This window comes from Cebus imitator, unplaced genomic scaffold, assembly GCF_001604975.1.
Source record: "Cebus imitator isolate Cc_AM_T3 unplaced genomic scaffold, Cebus_imitator-1.0 Scaffold94, whole genome shotgun sequence".
Classification (NCBI taxonomy): Eukaryota; Metazoa; Chordata; class Mammalia; order Primates; family Cebidae; genus Cebus; species Cebus imitator.
In genome coordinates, this window is record NW_016107409.1 from 1,722,912 (window position 1) to 1,744,258 (window position 21,347).

The window sequence follows — 21,347 nt, forward strand, 5'->3', positions numbered from 1 at the left end:
CAGTGGCACAATCTTGGCTCACTGTAGCCTTAACCATCCAGGCCCAGGTGATTCTTCCACCTCAGCCTCCTTGAGTAGCTGGGACCACAGGCAGGCATCCTCTGGTAATTTTTTGTATTTTTTGTAGAGACGGGCTTTTGCCATGTTGCCCAGGCTGGTCTCAAACTCTCGGGCTCAAGCAGTCCTCCCACCTCAGCCTCTCAAAGTGCTGGGATTATAGGCGGGAGGCCTGTACCAGGCCTCTTTCGCTAATTTTTTCTTAATGTAGCAAGAAATAATCGCTAGGGATTAAGTTACCATAGAAGACAATTTTCTGCTTCTTTGAGCTGCCTATTCAACCCGAACAGTTCACTTTGCATCCACCCTAGTTTTGCAAGGCACACCTGCCTTTAAAATAAATGTATCAGACCTTACAGGCAATAAATTTTCCCTCCTTTGATCTCTTATCACATTGTATTTCAAAACATCAAAGAGTCTAAAGCTGTGTCTTGAATAGTAGCCAAACCTCAAAAAGCACAGCTGAGTTTGATCTTAAGCCCACAAAATCAGAAGCCTTGCAAACTCAGCCACAACTCATTTTTTGAACCTCATAATAGTATGCTGAAATGGTTCTTTTCTGTCTGCAATTTTAAGGCTTAAAGGATTAGATAAAAATGTATAGCTGAATAATGAGATTTTTTTTTAACCCAAAGGCCGACCTCCTAACTAGCCATTATTCACATGATGATAGCAGGATCCTTCAGTATTGTCCCTACCCCAATGGGCCACTTTCCTCTAGATTACGGACAGAGAAGTGGGTTTGTCACAGATTCCTGAGTCAGTCCCTGCCACCCAATCTAAGTCAGTGCTGCCAGCCACCATCACTGCTGTCAGCTCAGGGTTCCAAACCTCTGCTCCCAGCGCCCTTCAACCCCTATTCATTGTCTTGTTTCCTGCAACTGCTTATTTTTTCAACACGTAGTTTACTCCAAGTGTAAGAAAACCACCCCTTCTTCACTCAACATGTATTATTAGTACACAGTTCCTTTACAAAGTTTTAAGGTGAACAAAGGATAATTACAGCACAGTGTAGAAACCTTCAAGTTGAAGTCTACATATCACTTTTATGAAAGGTTCCTCAGTCCTCCTGATCATCTTTCTCCACAAACACCTTCCTTTTGTCATGGTTCTGGATCCCTCTCTCTCCCTCCCTCCAAACCATTCTTCTATCTTTCTTATATTTCCTACTGCTATCAACTTTAGCCAAAGAGGGCATTTCTCAAATATCTGTTACTTTATTCTGCCAAGAAAATCTAAGCTTTTTATTTCACTCTTTTCCTTCCAGACATTGCCTAGAGACTTCAGCCTTTCAAACTAACCAAAAAAAAAAAAAGCCAATCAAGGTATCTTCTAAGCAAAAATTCACTTTTTTTCTGTGTAAGGAATGTGCCATTCTCCTAGGTATCTGGCAAAAGCTGTATGCATCCTTAAAATAATAATTTTTCCTTTCTGTTATTAAAACATACCAGAAATTTTGCAGTCAAATGACTGTTGTGCTCTCCAAAGAAGCACCATGAGAGGGTATTCACTTACTGAAATCATGTGATCATCACTCCAAATAGCTTCAATTATCTTCTAAACAATGTACTAATTCCTCCAGAAAAATGGCTCACTGGCATGTTCCAAGACATCTTCTTTTGGTCCAATTCTTTTACCTTTGCATTGAGTTCTCATTCTCATTACTACATTCATTCAATCAACTCACAAATTAACATGCCACGAGGTATGGCAGACACAGTCCTAGTACCCAAGTAATACAGAAGTGGCTATCCCAGTGCAAGCCATGAACCAAGGCTTGCGGGGTGGGGGGGCTCTGTGTCATTGGAGTAAGTCTGAAGTCAGAAGGAATTTTATCAAGCTGTCACTAGCTTATATAGATACTTTAGGCTTGAGAAGGACAGTTGTTGCCTGCAGACTGATCATCCATGCCTCTAGTTCATAGAGATAACAGTACATTTCTACAAGTAGGCTATTAATGCTGCCTCCCTCCTGAAAATATTGTATGTAGTTGGAATGCTTAAAATTGAACTGTACTAAACTCTCACTCCTTTTCACTCATTCATTTATTCATTCAACCAAAAAGTACATATTTTTCTATGGGCTAGAGGAGGAGGATGGCTGCATCTATGGAGTGTCACACTCATTTATAATTATGTTCTAGGCATGTGTCACATCAACTGAATAAACAAAGAATTGCCTGCTATCTTATCATCACAATAACACATCTTCATAATAGTTTTGAATCATTAGTTTAAAAACTTATTATATCTAATATATTATTGTGGAGAGAAGGCAAGAATATAACGTATTTTATTTTAAAAAGTAAAGTAATCTGTAAAAGTAATTAATTTAACTCTGCATTGGAAGTCTTAATCTTCAGCTATATGGAAAATTCCATTGTTCAGAAAGATACTTTTCTCCAAGGATTCCAGAGAATAAAATTTACTTGGTAATAATTTACAAGTCTATTTTAGGCAATTAAATGTCTTAATTCTGAAATAATTTTTAAATGAACTTCTCAAAATTTTTAATTTATATTTCATATGACATGTAAAAGAAGGAAAACTTGCATAACTGTTTCTTACGTTCCACTTTTGTTATTTGAGCCACTGCCAAAGAAAGTTGTGAGGTATCCAAAGTTTTTCTTTGGTATACTCCTCCCTAACTCCCCAAATCTTGGACAGCACTTTGAAGCTATGAGGCTCTGTGGCTGCTCAAGGCTTCTCCAGATCACTGAACCTGAAGACATCTCATCCCTGACTCATTCTTCAAAACATAACCGTCCTTAGTCATATTCCTTCCAGCACTCCACTGCAAATTGGGTTAACCTCATAAACTAACCCAAGTGTACTTATGAATTAATGATGACAGTAGGTTAATATGCTGCTGTTCTCAGAGAAATGAGCCAAACAATAGTAAATTTATAGAACTAAAATACTCTAAGAATAGGAAATCATTTTCCTATTTGCGGTCACTCACCAACTAAGTATTAAAAAAAATCAAGGGTTATGACAAAAAAAAATCAAGGGTTACAACAAAAGCAAACTAGCTTACATTTAACTTTAGTTCTTTAGTTTGAGAGAAAGAGGAAATGGAAAAATACTACTAATTGACATGTGTATATAGTTTGCATTTCTATTTAATGTCCCTATATAATATAATATATATATGTATATATTTTTATTTAGTTTAATATTTAAAAGAATGCTGTAAGTTCATATTATTCCTATTTTATAGATAAGAAAACTTATGTTCAAAGAGGTTATCTTACTGACCATCAAACAGCAAAGCTGGGACTCTAAATAATTCTAATTCCGAGTCAAGTGTTTTTCACTATGCCACAGCTTCTACAAGTGTTCATAATGCCTACTTTTAAATTAAATAAAAGAGACAGAAAAGTATACTACATACAGTAAGACTATACTTTGATTTCACATATAGCTGGTTTTCAAAGTAAATGGGACCTAAGATGGAGAGGGAGAGTGGGCAAGCCAAGCAAGAGGAAAAGAAAAATATTATGAGTCAGGGAATACCAAACACAGAGAAAAAGAATAAGGAAGGGAAAGAAAGCAAAAGACAGCTGCAACTGAAAGAAAGGATGAGCTGAAGTCCAGGCCGTTCCAGGTCCGCACTCGGTCTTGCTTCTAGCCACATGCAGACTTCACGTCTCCTGGCTCTGCACTCCTCCTCCTCTGTTTCGGCTGCTAAAACTCTTCCCTGGTCTAACTTGCACAGAGAGCTGTGGGCTACTATTTCCACAGATCCCCAGAGCCCTGACCTTATCTTGGTCTAATCACGGCAATCACCATTATTAGTTTTCCTTCCACTTATTCAGTGAACAAAACTAAAAGCAATTCACTTTAGAAATCTGCTTATCTCCTCTATCTCTGAGAATTAATGGAGACCCAAACACCTGCCTGATAATAATGAAAGTATTATGGCAGAAACAAAGCAACAAAGCCAAACCAGGACTTCTGTCACCTCGACAGTCAATGCCCAAAGTTGCCTATGTATCCATTTCTCACTGAAAAATCACTATCTCTGAGTTACACAATAGATAATAAAATGACTACACATAGTCACCACTTACATTTCTAAGTTTTTGTTTTAGTTAGTCAATTTATTATTTAGGTAAATTAGGTATAATTGCTTTCAAAAGGAGATAAACATCCTATATTACTAGCATTTAACACATTTCTTAAATAATTGGCATAATATGTTAATTAAAAGAACTGTGAATTTGAAGCTCTTAGTAAGTGAGTGACTTTGGGCAAATTACTTAATATCTTTGAACTTTAGGCTCTTCATCTATAACATGGGGCTAATAAAGGAGTATTAAACACAAAGGTAGTTTTTAAATAAGTTGAGTGCTTGAAACCGTACCTGGCATATAGCAAGGATTCAACAAATATTATTTCTTATTATTACTTCTATTAGCCATTAGCTTTGCCACCTAGCTGCATGAAACTTAACTATAGTATGCCTTTTTGCCTTTTTAAAAAATAGATTAATTGTAGAAGTTTTAGGAAAAACTTTAAACCCTATCTCTACTAATAATACAAAAATTAGCCAGGTGTGGTGGTGCATGCCTGTACTCCCAGCTACTCGGGAGGCTGAGGCAGGAGAATAGCTTGAACTAAAGAGGTGGAGGTTGCAGTGAGCCAAGATTGTGTCACTGCACTCCAGCCTGGGCGACAGAGTGAGATTCTGTCTAAGAAAGAGAGAGAGAGACAGAGAGAGAGAGAGAGAGAGAGAAAGAAACAAACAGAAAGAAACAGAAAGAACAAACTTTAAAAAATAACATATGGAAAGCAACAATGAAAAGTAAAAGTTGAATAGTGATAGATATATATTAAAATTGAAAAGCAGCACTGGCATCCTTTTACAACTGGTTTACCTCAAAGTCTATCAGCTGCAGGTCAGCTATCAGTGTCACCAGCAGGCCACTGTTGTACAGCTCCTGTGCCAGCTGAGCCACTGCTTCAGTCGGGGGTTCCTTTTCATTTGTACCACACAGAATTTCTTTCATTGCTTGCAGTGATTTTGACACTTCTTCTGAAGCCTAGTGAGCAAAACATATGCTAACATTTAAAAGAATAAAAATTTTTAGGCCATTAACAAACAAGTAATCCCAAAAAAACTACTTCTTGGGCCCTGTTTATTTATAATCAATGGTACAGTTACAAACAAGCCAAAATAGTAACCACTGCCTTTTTTATTTTGGAAAACATTACTAAAATTTACTTATATAAAAAAGCTCTCTTGCATTTCTACTTAGGCAACATAAATTCAATAATCTTTTAAACCACACTCATTGTCTAATTTTGCTAGCAATTCAACATAAATTTTACTCTTGAAAACTGATTCCATTTTGAAGATTTATCAGTAGCTACTAACCTTTATTTAAAGCACCGTGTTAAGGTTTTTCAGCAAATCCCTACTCTTCTGATTTTTGAATGGTCCAAGTATAAAATTGTAAGTTTTCAAAACTCATAAACTTCTTTGTTAATCCATTTATTCCTCATATGTAATCACTGTCTTCTTTGCTATCTATGAAACTTAAAAAAAACTCACTATATTTTAAAGAATACTAGGCAAATCCATAGAGGCAGAGAGTACATAGATTAGTGGGTGTTAGGGCCTGGGAGAGAGGAAAATAAGGAATGGCTGCTAGTGGCTACAGGGTTTCTTTCGGGGTGATGAAAATGTTCTAGAATTAGATAGTGGAGATGGTTGCACAACCTTGTGAATGTACTGAAAACCAGCAAATTGTACACTTTAAATAGTGAATTATATGGTATGTTAATTATATCTCAATTTAAAAATCTTTTAAACTAATGTAGATAGGAAAGAAGAGCAGGCTAGTTAATAATTTCTCTGAAATTTTAAAAGAAATATACTTTTATTACTTTTAAGTATAATACTATAATCATTATAAATGAAGAAGGAAATGAGTAGAATAAGGCAACTTACATAAAAATAACTCATGGTAGCATGACACTACTTTTATTATTTATTATTTTTTAATTTTTCTCTGGTTCTGCTTCTTGGGTGACACTACTTTTATTTATTTATTTATTTTTGAGACAGTTTTGCTCCTGTCACCCAGGCTGGAGTAGAATGGCACAATCTCAGCTCACTGCAACCTCTGGCTCCTAGGTTCAAGCGATTCTCCAACCTCATCTTCCCTAGGAGGTGGGATTACAGGCACCCACCACTATGCCTGGCTAATTTTTGTTTTAGTAGAGATGGCGTTTCACCATGTTGTCTAGGCTGGTCTCAAACTCCTGACCTTAGGTGATCCGCCCACCTCGGCTTCCCAAAGTGTTGGGATTACAGGCATGAGCCACTGGGCCTGGCTGACACTACTTTATAAAGTAATTTTTCATATACTTTAATAGCCTGACTGAAGCAATCCTTAATGTACTAAAGACTGGAAGCATCTTAAATTGTGAGATATATCCACAGAAGAGGGCTTTAAACATACATAGAGAGTATGTTTAAGAGAGAGTTAAGAATAATCATAAAGGAAACATCTTTGTGATCATCACTCAGTCAAGAAACAGAACATTTTCAGCACCTAGGAGTCACCTGAAGACCCTTTCAGCTTAGATGTAAATACTTTTATATCTATTGTGACAAACATGTCTTGTCTTTTCTTTACAGTTTTCATACCTATGTATGCATCCCAAAACAATATAGCTTAGTTCCACTGATTTTGAACTTTATGAACCAGCACATTACCCTTTCATGATTTGCTTCTTTCAGTCAACATTATATTTGAGAAATGCATCTATGCTGTGGCATGTAGGCAGAAATTCTTTAATCTTTATTGCTTTCTAGTGTTCCACCCTAATGCCCTATGCCACAACTTTTTTTTACTGGTTCTACTGTTCATGGACATTGGGTTGTTCCCATTGAGGGGTTTTTGCAAACTACAATGCTATGAAAATTCGTGTACATTTTTCCTGGTGTAGATGTGCAAGAATATCTCTAGAGTTTATACCTAGGAGTGGCACTACAGGATTTTAGTTTGTGCATATTTTCGTATTTCACAGATAATACTAAACTGGTTTCCAAAGCAGTTATATCAACATATACATCATCATCCACAGTTAATGAAAGTCCTCATTGCTCTCCATTCTTGACAACACTTAACATCATCACACCTTTTCATTTTTGCCAAGATGGGAGTTGCATAATGTGAATTTATTGTGTTTTTAGTTGGCCTTTTCGTAATTAGTAAAGAAAATGTATAAAAGATGTTTTTTTTCTTTTTTCCATCTTTTACCACTTAGATTTATACTTGTAAAAAGTCTATTTTTCTTCTATTTAGGCCAAGATTTGGCTCAATATTACAAAGTATAATGGAATTAAAATAAGCTATTTCTATACCCCTTACAGAATTCAAGATTGTATCATTTACTGGAATAGAAGACTACTATGAACTTGAGTATTTATTTTATAGATATCTTGAATCTTGTCATAAACTAGTCACTTTAGAGAGAAATCGAATATATAGGATTCAATATCCCTTTGAAGGAATAACTAACATTCCTGTTGAGGAAGCCCCACTTAATAAGACCTTAAAATTATATGAAAAGGAGATTTGCTGTAACAGAAACTATCAGTCAATCTTCAAATAAAAAACTTTTTACCTTTCATGTCAATGTAACATTACACACCATTATAACCTTTTAGGTTTTTAAGCTGTGTAGTCTAGAGGGACCCAGTGTTGGTCAGAATCTCGAGAGAGTAAACCTAAAGTTCATCACAACAGACTAAACAATAATCAGTTGCATAAAACCTGAAATCAACTTAAATCTATTTATAGAGACCCCATGTGCACATCACAGGCCATATTTTGAATTCCTCGTTAAGCTTTTACACTGATGTTTGGCATTGCAATGCATGTACTTTAATCATAATGTTACTGTTTTAGCTCATACCTTGTCTGTCTTTTTGTCTTGCTTTTCCAAAATGGCCAAATTGTCTTTCAGGATCTTCACAATTTCTGCTGGATTTTTGTGTGATTTACTAAACAAAGGCATTCTTTTCATGTGTAGAAATCTCTTCTTCCAATATGGAATGCTAAAAACAAATAAGCCAACAAAAAGTACAACTTTAACTCTTAATATGCTTAAATTTGGAACCAATATGTCTTATAAATTTTTAACAACATGAATTAGGTAATCTGAAACATTAAAAATGATCAAATTAAAATGAGTTCCAAGTTTTATGCCAAATGTAAATACATATAAAATATTTTTTAAATGTATTTTTAAAGTTTTGCTTGAAACTTTTTATACAAAGTTTAAAATCTTTTCTGCAATAGAAATATAAGGATTATGCAAGAAATAATTTTAGAGTCTAAGCTGATATGTAAAACTAGATATTTTGAACAAAGGAATAATAATATATTCTATAATATTAAGCTGTATGTATTCTATAATGTTTAGCTACTATTATTACGAGAAGGTCTATGACATAGTTAATGAATTATTTCACTAAAGAGAAAGGCACAGTAGTTGGGAGATGATTCTATCTTAAATGCCCTAGACATTTCTGGCTCTTTGAGTTAATTATACCTTTTTTCCATTATTAAAAAAAAACTTATCCTTTAAATGCATAATACTCAATGTTCAAATATTTTGCATTGAAGTAGAATTTTAAAAAGAAGCCAAATGCATTCATATATAGACATACCAAGGAGATACTGTAGGTTCAGTTCCAGACCATTGCAATAAAGCAAATTTCTCAATAAAGTGAGTCACAAAATGTATTTGGTTTCCTAGTACCTATAAAAGTTATATTTATGCTATACTGAAGCCTATAAAGTATGCAATAGTATTATATCTAAGAAAACAATATGTATGACTTAATTTATAAAAATATTTATTGCTAAAAATGCTAATGATCATCTGACCCTTCCTTCAGTGAGTCCTAATCTTTTTGCTGGTTGGAGAGTCTTGCAGGAATGTTGGTGGCTGCTGACTGATCAGGGTGTTGGTTGCTGAAGGCTGGAGTAGCCGTAGCGATTTCTTAAAAGAAGACAATAAAGTTTGCTACTTTTACTGACTCTTCCTTTCATGAAAGATTTCTCTATAGCGTGTGATACAGTTTGTTAGCATTTTACTCCCAGTAGAACTGCTTTCAAAATTGAAGTCAATCCTCTCAAACCCTGCCACTGCTTTAACAGCTATGTAACATGCTAAATCCTTCGTCGTCATTTCATCTTCACCAGGAGTAAATTCCACCTCAAGAAAACACTTTGCTCATCCATAGAAGAAACATTCCTCACCTGTTGAAGTTTTATCATGAAATTGCAGCAATTCAGTCATATCTTCAGGCTCTACTCCTAATTCTTGTTCTTTTGTTATTTCCACCACATTGGCAGTTACTTCCACCACTAAAGTCTTGAACCCCTCAAAGTTATCCATGAGGGTTAGAATCAACTTCTTCTGAACTCCTGAAAATGTTGATATTTTGACCTCCGCCTATGAATCACAAGTGTTCTTAATGGCATCTAGAATGGTGAATCTTTTACAGCAGGTTTTTCTATTTAGTTTGCCCAGACTTATTAGAGGAATCACTATCTGTGGCAGCTTTCACCTTATGAAATGTAATTCTTTAGGGTTTTTAAAAAACTTTTATTAGAACAATATGAACATATGAAATGTATTTCTTTAACAAGTCTGAAAAGTCAAAGTTACTCCTTTGTCCATGGGCTGCAGAATGGGTGTTAACAGGCATGAAAACAACATTAATCTCCTTGTATACCTCCACCAGAGCTCCTGGATGATGAGGTGCACTGTCAATAAGCAGTAATATTTTCAAAGGAGTATTTTATTCTGAGCAGTGGGTCTCAACAGAGAGCTTAAGATATTCAGAAAACCATGCTGTAAATAGATGTGCTGTCATTCAGGCTTTGTTATTCCATTCATAGAGCACAGGCCAAATAGATTTAGCATAATTCTTAAGAGCCCTAGGGTTCGGGGGATGGGAAATGAGCACTAGCTTCTACTTCAATTCACCAGCTGCATTAGCCCCCAACAAGGGAGTCATCAGCTTGTCCTGTAAAGCCAGGCACTGACTCCTCCTTTCTAGCTATGAAAGTCCTAGATGGCATCTTCTTCCAATACAAAGGTGTTCCATCTACATTGAAAATCCGTTTTTTTGTGTGGCTATCCTCACCAATGATCTCAGCTAGCTCTTCTGGATAACTTGCTGCAGCTTCTACGACAGCATTTGCTGCTTTCCCTAGCACTTTTATGTTCTAGAGATGGCTTCTTTCCTTAAACCTCATGGAGTAAACCTCTTTTAGCTTCAGACTTTTCTTCTGCATCTTCCTTACCTCTCTCAGTCTTCACAGAACTGAAGAGAGTTGGGGCCTTGCCCTGGACTAGGCTTAAGAGAATGTTGTGTCTGGCTTGATCTTCTATCCAGGTCACTTAAACTTCCTTCATATTAACAATTAGCTGTTTTGTTTTCTTATTATTAGTGTTTTCATTGGAGTAGCACTTTTCATTTTCTTCAAGAACATTTCCTTTGCATCCACAGCTTGGCTAACTTACTGGTGCAAAAGCCCTAGCTTTCAGCCTGCATCAGCTCTGGATACGCCTTCCTCACTAAGATTAATCATTTCCACCTTTTGATTTAAAGTGAGAGATACGTTACTCTTCTTTTTACTTGAACACTTAGAGGCCACTATAGGGTTATGAGCCGGCTTAATTTCAGTATTGTTGCATCTCAGGGAACAGGGAGGCCTCAGGAGAGTAAGACAGGGGAACGGCCAGTTGACGGAGCAGTCATAACACAAGCAACATTTATTGATTACGGGCACAGTTTGTAGTGTCCTGAAACAATTACAATAGTAACATCAGAGATCATTGATCACAGATCACCATAACAGATGTACTAACAAATGAAAATGTTTGAAATATTGTGAGAATTAAAAAAATGTATCAAGAGATACAAAGTGAGCACATGCTGTTGAAAAATGGCACCAATAGACTTCCTCTGTACAGGGTTGCCATAAACCTTCCATTTTTCAAAAACACAGTGTCTTCAAAGCACAATAAAGGTGAAACACAATAAAATAATGTATACCTGTAATTGCTTTCTTTCTCCCTGTAGTTCTGCAGCACTAAGGGGAAGACATATAATTGTAGGAATTTTAAATACTCCCTGACATCAAAACAGAGTACAAATTATGACATAGTATCACAAAGATAATATGATATGATTTTTGTCCATTATTACTCTCCTTGGTTCTCACTATAACAAGCTAATGCTAATTTTCTTAAATTAAACATTTTTTCAGGGCTTCCCTGTCAATCTGGTGGTTAGCTACCCTTTTCTGATTCACTATCTCCCCTTTTCATCTGAGGGTGGGTTTGTTTATTTATTCATTGAATAAATAATCTGAGTAATTACTGAGCAGAGGCACTTTGCTAAATACTAGGGATAGAGCCACAAACAAGAAAAACACAATCCCTGCTCTTTGGACCTTCTTATTAAGTGGCAAAAGTAAACACTTTAGGGGCAATGGTGTCATACAATGGGGAAATAACACATAGTATACTGCCTCAATACAATCTCTTTTCAAAAGTTATTTTCATATTTTACTATACCCACTTATTGTAATAAATATAATATTAGTTTAACAATGTTTTAAAATTTCATCTGATCATTATTCTTCCATTTTGGGATCCATATTTTGAAGGAAATAAAAATTCATACTCTTAAACTATACTTGAGTTCCAGCACCCAGACCCCCTGCAAATTAAGGCAGAACTCTCTCGCCTGCCCCAGTTCTTCTCAGACCATGGCCAGCCCCACTCCACTCCCAGACCAAACACCTCCCCCATCACCTGGAAACTTGAGGCTGTCCTTCTCACACCCTGGGCAACCATGCTGGTCACTGTATATGCATCTTCTCCAATCACATCATTTACCCCACTGGTGGTCATTTAAGCATTGAGCCAAGCAGCACTCAAGCCTTCTACACAAACACAAGACATGTAAACTCCCTCTAGTTGATTGACAATTGATCTACTGTAAGATTCAAAAGAAGTTAATCACCTCCATCTAGGTGTCATTTGTTCTCTCTGTAAAATGAAGCTGTTCTTAAAGTAAGATTGTGCATCAGGGCTCTAGGTTATTCATCACTGTTCCACATCCATTCTGAGTCTTTAACTCCCAATATCTTATCATGGCCAAAGATAAAGTGCTTAAGTGGGAAAAAAAGAAATGGAGAGGCCTGACAATGGTGCTTTAGGGGGATAAGGTAGTAGCAATTTTTTTCATAAAGTCTACCTTGGAGTTTTAAGAACATACATTATATTTCAGCAAAGCAGGCAGTGGGGACAGGAAAAGATGCATGTTAGTCCAAAAAACTGACACTAGATAAATGCATTGAAAAGTGTGTTAGGCATTGAAAACTGTGTTGAGACCATGCACATCAACATGCCCTCTGCATTGATTCTGACAGCAGGCCATGCAGCACAGAAATGTTAGTGGCCTGACAATGGCCCTCTTATACTTTTCCTCTTCCAGGAGTTGGTAAGCAGAATAAACAAATAGTAGGTTGTTCTTTTTAATTATTATTAAATGAACACAAGAAAAGGAAATTAATGCCCTGAAGACTTGCGCAAGAAAGGTTGCTTCTGAAATTAATTCTCTATAAAGCTAGAACAGACATAAATTTCAGAAAAGGAGACAAAAATCTCTTTTAGACAAAAAGAGAGCTGGCCAAGGTAAAAACATGCACACATAAACATACACATGCCCGAAATGCAGACTGGGAATCCCAAACCACATAGAGCAGAAGGACAATACAGAAAATGGATCTGGGGCAACTTCAGGGTAGAAAATTAGTCTGCATGTATTCATTCAAAAAATATTTACTGAGCACTTATAACATACAAGGCACTGAACAAGGAAATACAAAACAAAGAAGCCTCAAAGGACTCACAATGTAGTGAGAGGCACAGATACATCCAGAATTTTCCCAGAAGGTGAGAAAGGTCAAAAAAACTAAAATGAGAAAGAAAAGATATATAAGCTGTTAGATACATACCTTTATATCTATACAGGTATTTCATAGCAATATGAAGAAAATATAGTGTTATCCCCTAAGAGACAGGTATTGCAACCATGGAGAGGGCAAGATAGGAAGCTAAAAACAATAAAGGAATTAAAAATGGAGCAGAATCAAAGATATAACAGCTTAAACAGAAAAACAATCTAAACTTTATCGTTCGAAAGGTTTTTCTAGTTGAGATTCATATTAAGACCCAACATTCAGTGTCTTGTGGCTTTTAAAATAAATAAACATTTCTTTCTCAAACTACATTCCAACAAAATGGCCTCAAAAAAACAAACAAATGAAAGCATAAAAATCAGATTGGTTTTGGACTTCCATGAACCAGATGCCCTAAGACCATGGAGAAAATCTAGAGTTCTGAGAAGGAAAATCTATAACCCCATAACTTAATCTTTAGCCAATATATCATTTATGTGTGAACAGATAGTGTATACTTACTAAAAGTGGAACAAAAAGATGAGATGGAATGAGGCCCACAAAGAGCTCAACAAAATTAATGCTAAAAAATCAGAAATAGTTCTTGAAAAGGAGCCTTTATATTGTTGGCAGAACATGTGGGAGGGTGGGAATCTACAATTATAACTCATTCATATAGGAATAAAAATAAATAAGGATTCAACTAAAGAAGTTAAAAAGAAAACTGCCCCAAAAATCTCCAAGAAAAGATGGATGGAAATAATGATAGAAGTAGAAATAACTGAGTCAGAGAAGTGAAAGAAAAGGAAGAAAACCTCTGGTAGCTGTTTGGTCTGGGTTTCTAATGATAGATCTGTCTTTCCTACTTCCCACCTCACCTCACCCCACCAAAAAGGTAGGAACATGACCCAGGTTGGGCAGAGTCTTTCCTGTCCTGGATGCAGCAACTGGCTAGCAAATAGACTGTGACACAGCCAATCAAAATAAAAAAGAAGAAAGGAAAGTGTTGATGAGAATGCTGAGAAAAGGGAACTCTTGTACGTTGCTGGTGGGAAGGTGAATTAGTACAGCCACTATAAGAAACAGTATGAAGGATATGTAAAAAAATAAAAATAGAACTACCATATGATCTAGCAATCCCACTTCTGGGTATATATTCAAAGGAACTGAAATCAATATGTCAAGGAAATATCTGTTCTTCCGTGTTCATTGCAGCCTTATTCACAATAGCCAAGGCATGGAAGCAAACTAAGTGTCCATTAAAATATAAACGGATTAAAAAATGTAATGCAGGCTGGGGGCAGTGGCTCACACCTGTAATCCCAGCACTTTGGGAGGCCACGGTGGGTGGATTACTTGAGTCCAGGAGTTCAAGACCAGCCTGGCCAACATGGGGAAACACCATGTCTACAAAAAATACAAAAATTAGCTGGGTGTGGTGGCAGGCGCCTATAATCCCAGCTACTCAGGAGACCAAGGCACAAGAATTGCTTGAAATGGGTTTGGGGCAGAGGTTGCAGTGAGCCAAGATCATGGCACTGCACTCCAGCCTGGGTGACAGAACAAGACTCTGTCTCAAAAAGCAAAATATTGCTTTAAAATAGATTCAAAGCAGGGACAAAAGGTATGGTCATTTTCACTAGATAAGGCCAAATTGCTATCTCAAGTTTTTATGCCAGCTTATACTCTCATAGCTGTGTAGTGTGAGTTGCAGTTATTATTGCCCATCCTTCCCAACATTTGAGCCTGTCAGAATTTAAAAATTTTGCCAATATGACAGCTGTAAAAGGTTGTCCCATTATGGTTGGAGTGCAGTGGTGCGATAACGGCTTGCTGCAGTCTTGACCTCTTGGGTTCAAGCAGTCTTCCCACCTCAGCATCCTGAGTAGCTGGGACCACAGGTATATGCCACCACGTCCAGGTAACTTTTGTATTTTTAGTAGAGATGGGGTTTTGCCATGTTACCTAGACTGGCCTTGAACTCCTGGCTGATTTTAATTTTATGTAGAGACAGGGTCTCTGTATGTTGCCCAGGCTGGTCTCAAACTCCTGGGCTCAAGTGATCCTCTCACCTTGGCCTCCCAAAGTGTTGGGGTTAGAGGTGTAAGCCACCACACCTGGCCCATACTAGCTTAACTTTCTTATTCTGTACATTTCCTAATTCTACACTTTGCCCATTTCATATTTTAAAAAAATTTTTAGAGACAAGTTCTCGCTCTGTTACCCAGGCTGGAGTGCAGTGGCACAGGCACAGCTTACTGCAGCCTCAAACTCCTGGGCTTAAGTGATCTTCCTGCCTCAGCCTTCCAAAGTGCTGGGATAAGAGGCATGAGCCACTGTATCCAGGTACTTTGCCCAGTTCTTTAAGGTGTCTGAAGAAAGACATACCACCTGCCAGTACCAACTAATATAGTCCCTCACTATTAAATATAAATCACATCCAAGAATCATGAGGCGTTTGATGAAAATCAAGAATGTAAAAGACAAATATAAAAATAAATAGAAAAAAAAATAAATAGAGCAAACCCTGGGGGGATGGTAAAAATTATATTTATAGCCAGAAAAGATATGCTATGCTATCACACCATAAAATAAGAACAGGCTGCTATGAAATAAAGTCAACAGTGAATGAGAAAACATTCTTGGAACTAAGAACATGCAATGCAATAGGATAGCTGATTGGTAGAAGGGTATAGAATTGAAAAACAAATCCACAATTTAAAGACCAAGCCATAGAAATCTGGAATGAAGAGTAAAATACAAAGAAAAGCAAAGAACTAATTCAGAGAAAAGTTGGAAATATACAGGATAGAACTGGAGAGCCAATATTGATTGAATATAAATTCTTAAAGGAAAAGAAAAAAAAACAGAGATAACAGATAAGAGTGAGTAACGAATACATCAACAAGTAAAAAGGAAGAAAAATTCCTAGAGCTGAACATGTCTTCAGATTTAACTAATGGTTATTATACAGAGGGAATAGAAAAAGGCCTACTCTAAGATACACTGTGAAATTTCTAAACTCTAAAGAGAAATCCCACAAACTTCCATAAAGGGGAAAAATCTACAGTGGCACCTAAGAACCAGACTGTCAGAGTGGAATCAGGATTAGTAACTTGACACCAAATGATAGAAGACAGTGAAACACAGTTTACATAGTTTCTAGAGGAAAAGATTTTTAACCTAGAATTCTATATTTAACCAATTATGCAGATGTGAAGGCAAAGTAAAATTACCTAAGGATGAAGATGGTAAAGAAGTAGGAGGAACAGAAAGGAAGATGGAGGAGAAACAGAAAAATGAGGAAACAGCTGAAAAGCAGGCAGTTGGGCAAAGAAACTAATAAAATGTATGGTTAAGTCTAAGTAAAGGTGGATAATGTGTCTGTGATGCTTAATATGACAGCTAAAAACTTACTCCTGACGTATTCTGATAGAGGCAAAATGTGCTTTAAAAAATCCAACAATCTGGAAAAATACAACTAAAATTCTTTTATAACTTTATTCAAGGAAAATGATAGAATAATGATTAAATCATAATAAAATTTAAATGTTTTTGTCATGTCAAACTAATTTAAGTCTGGGTTTTCTAAAATCATATCACACACAAATTAAGATAAACCTGTTTCTTGTATTATTTATTAAACATTTAATGATGAATATTAGAATAATAGGAGTAGGTTACAACCACTAGAAGGAGAAAAAGCGGGAACAAAAATAATTTGACCAAATAAGCAAGAACCAGGAACAAAAAGAAAAGTACAAACTAGTAAACAGAAAATATAAAACAATATAGAAGGAATAAGAGCAACTAATAATTACAATACGTACAAATGTGTTAAATTCTATTACTAAAAAACCAATACTCTCAAATTGGGTTCACACACACACACACACACACACACACACGAAACTTCTCCTCTAAATTCTGCAAGAGCCATAATGAAAACAAAATCACACATGCTCAGAATAAAAGGATGCAAAAATATATATCAAGCAGTAAGTATTACAACATGAATATAAGAAATATGAGTTTAAGACAAATCATACACACATACACACATAGAGCATTTAATATATGTATTTAGCTGTCACAAACAGAATATATGGAGGTTATACTACAAATACAGTGTATGTAACAGATATAATACATAGTCAATTACCCTTATAAATTTAATATTATTTTATATGTATATTAGGTACAATAAAGGCTATATTAAATAATTTTAATTTGGTGAACCTTAATATTCTCTAGGTGGAACAAAGAAGTCATTGCTTGAAAGAGAAAACGGAGAAGTCTGGTAGGGAAAGAGATAAAAGATAGCTACTGACAGAAATGAGGACTGGAGCTACTCGGAAAGCAATCTAAATTATTTTCAGTTCAAATATGTTCAATGTAGACCCTAAGTAAAATTCTGGCTAATAAAAATCAAAGGCTGTATTTACAAAATAATTTAGCAAATCAGGTTTTTAATAATAGAAAATTGATGAAAATAAATTGTATCAGTAAGTCAAATAAAAATGATCTCAGTGGCCTATGAAAAAGGTACCCAATAAAATTAAAAGCAAGAGAGATATAAATCTTAGCTCAATTTATAAAATCATGGTTAATGGAGGCATTCTTACTAAGAAAAGATATAAAACAAAGATCATCACAATCACTATCATTACCGTATGTTATGGTCAATGCATTAAAATACAAAACATAAATGATAAAAAAAGTTGGGAAGGATGTGACAAAATTGTAATTAAGAGACAATATGATCATATACATAAAAATATGAGCAACTGAAATTAGTAGAAGTTACGCCAAGTAGTTAAATACATGATAAATATACATACAGCTTTCACATATAAGCAATTGCCAGTCAGAAAACATAATGAAAAGCATATTCTGTTCATACTGGCAACTAAATATGTACAAAATCTATACCAGATGTGTATTTTTTAAAAATATAAAACCTTAATTTCAAAAATAGCATAATTATTGTTCCTGAAATAGAAAACTAACAAAACAGGGAAATAGAGATGTAGAAATAGAAGACGTCTATTAATCTATTCATCCCTTCAGCTAGCTATCTTTCTAATGTTATATTCACAGAATGATTCTAGAATGTGGCTTAGCTTATCTTAAGGATATTATCTAAATTATGAGATTTGTGATGGTTTAATTTTTTTCATGTATGTATTTTTCTGCATTGCTATAATAAGCACATTTCTTTTTTATGAAATAATAGATTTGTGGAGAAAACCTACATAATTAAGATAGGAAAGATCTGAGGTTAAAAAAAAAAAAACTATTTTGTCTTGAATAGGCAGAATAAATTTTTAAACGTCAGTTATTCCTAAAGTCCATAGTTTGATACAGTGCCAATCAAATGTGCAAAAACATTTTTTGGTATCTAAATTTAGTCAAGAATACTAAATAAGCAAGAATAAAAAATTTTAACAAGGAAGATTACTTAAGAGGAAACTGTAACACAGTAGTAGCACAAGAAACAAACACATCAATGAACAATACAGCCCAGATATAGATGCTAACATAAATGACTTTCAGATTTCTGGATATAAAATGGCTTCTCTAATTTTAGAAGTGATGAAATAAATTTCAAAGTAAAAGACCAACAAATCAAAGTTAATACAAATATGCCACGAAAATAAAAATTTGAATTTCTATAGATAAAACAATTAAAAATTACAGGAAAACAACAAACTAGAGAATTCTGTGATATGAATCTGAAAGATGGAGGGCTAATATCATCACAACAGATCTCTTTAATACAATTAAGATAACCATTAAGGAAATACACAGATAAAGGAAAACTATAAAAGAGGAATTATAGTTAATAAACTTATTAGTAAATGTTTAACCATTCTCTATAATAAAAAAAATGCAAACTCAAAGTGAAAGACTATTTAGTCCATTATGTTACGAAGTTTTTTGTTGTTTTGACAACTCAGTTCTAACGATGGTATTGTGCAACAGGCTCTCATTTCTTACTGGTGGAAATATAAATTGGACAATAATTTGGCAAATATGAATCTAGAACCTTAAGATGTTCACAACCTCTGGCTTTTTAGTAATTCCACTGTCCTAGGAAAATAAACCAAAATAAGGGATTATCTTCATATGCAAAAACGTTTACTGCAATGTTTATTATTATCATAAAAAACTGAGAAATATCTAATCTGACAGAGGGGAATAATTAAACAAATTGTGATATACCCAGTTAATGGAACATCAGTATATGTCATAGATTTTTTAAACTTTTAAACTTTTTAAATTTTTTTACATTTTAACATCTTCAAAGCTTAGGTGTGTCTTACAATAATTGGTGCCTTACACTAATAGGCAAGTTCTTTTCTTTCTTGGTTGCACTAAAGTAACCATATGTCTTACAACCAGAGACTTCTTAAATTTGATGAAATACCATCTATGAAAATATTTCCAAAGAATGTGAAATAGAATGAAAATGTTAATGTTAAAAACAGCATTCCATATTACAGAGCATAACTATAACTATGTAAAGCAAACAAAAACACAAACACACAAAACCTATATATAGAAAAAATATTCTTGAAATGTTAACAGTGATTGCCTCTGAGTGGTACAGTTCACTTGTGGATGCTTAATTTTCTTCTTCCTTCAAATGTTCTTGCTTTTTCCAAAGTTTATATCATAGATTATGCAAATGCTTTTATAGTATAAATGCCTCTCTTAAATGGTATTTTGAATGAATAAACAACCATTTTGTTAAAAGTTCAAACTGTGGAATAGCTGATTGTCATGTCTTTTCAAAGCATTATTCAAACATGATTCCTTTGGCTATAAAGTTTCATAAAGAGCAGTACTTGGCTCAGATTCTAGAGAGAAAGCCAAAAAAGATCATCTAACTCTGCTCCCAGGGAACTCATGCCCTGTAGATTTTGTAGTAGATTTTGGCAGCATTCTCTTTCCTGATACACAGTAAAATATTTCATATTTCTAACTTGTGTGTGAGCACCATTGAAGATGGTCCAAAGACAACCACTCAAGTGAGTCATCTGAATATGTTCAGTGACATAAATGGAAAGAAGAGTTGGCAGTGGGGCAGTGGGAAAGGACCTAGGGGAAGAGCCACTTGGAGTATTAAACGCCCTTGTTGTTATCCCACTTAAAGTATTTCAAAGGGAATAAACATCTGTAGGTGGCTAATGAGTATTTCCAGGCCTTTATATCTAATCTCCAACTATGCTATTCAATAATAATTTGAGACCAGGTGCAGTAGCTCACACCTGTAATCCTAACACTTTGGGAGGTCAAGGCTGCAGTGAGCCATATTTGTGCCACTGCACTCCAGCCTGGGCAACACAGTGAGACTCTGTCTCAAAAAATATCTTTTTTTTTTTTTTAATAACGTTTTGAATGTCAAAGGTTTCCTAGCAAAACTGAAGGGAGTGAGAAATTTATCTCTGAAGCCAAAAGAGAAGTCTCAACATTTCCAGAGGTATAACCAAACTGCTAACTCATTTTAAGAAAAGCAACTTAAAAATGAACCTTCACATAAGTTTATTTTACAATCAACAATGAGTTAGAAACATTTCCAAATTTATTTCTGAGAGCTTGTTAATGTAACTTAAAGCATAGGAACCTTCTGTTAAACTAAAATAATTAAAATAAATCTACCACCACATTAAAAAAAAAACATCAGGGCTGGGCACAGTGGGTCACACCTGTAATCCCAGCACTTTGGGAGGCTGAGGTGGGCAGATCACATGAGGTCAGGAGTTCGAGACCAGCCTGGCCAACATGGTGAAACCTTGCCTCTACTAAAAATACAAAAAGTAGCCAGGCATGGTGGTGCGCTCCTGTAATTCCAGCTACCCAGGAGTCTGAGGCAGGAGAATCACTTGAATCAGGGAGGCAGAGGTTGTGCCACTGCACTCCAGCCTGGGTGATAGAGCAAGATTCTGTTTGAAAAAAAAAAAAATTCAGAAAAGTTCAAGGATACCATTATTTGATCTGTATTCCAAATAGGATTCACAGATAGAAGGAAATGAAATCAAATGTACATGGCAAATAATGTGCCTATAATATTCATTTTTGAAAACTCAATGGGATGGAGGTTCCATGAGTACATACATATGTCAATGCTAATTGAACCGTTCTCTTAAAATGGGTGCATTTGATTATATGAAAAATTTAAAACAAAAATGTGCACCTTAAAGTTCTACTGTATTTGCTGTATCCAAGAAGACTCTCCCCAAAAAAAGGGAATTTAGAATTGCCTTCACAAAGATGATTA

The 21,347-nt window shown here is 35.2% G+C and overlaps 1 protein-coding gene across 1 annotated transcript in view; it reads right to left on the reverse strand.

The window, feature by feature from the left end:
- CAB39L (calcium binding protein 39 like) overlaps window positions 1-21,347 on the reverse strand; it is a 90,607-nt gene that overhangs the window by 64,737 nt on the left and 4,523 nt on the right. Inside the window, exons 2-3 of the mRNA XM_017535911.2 lie at window positions 7,989-8,130; window positions 4,937-5,101 (exon numbers count right to left, since the gene is read on the reverse strand). Of these exons, the coding sequence (XP_017391400.1) occupies window positions 4,937-5,101; window positions 7,989-8,099 (276 nt within the window). The 5' untranslated portion in view covers window positions 8,100-8,130. The remainder of the gene's footprint in view (window positions 1-4,936; window positions 5,102-7,988; window positions 8,131-21,347) is intronic.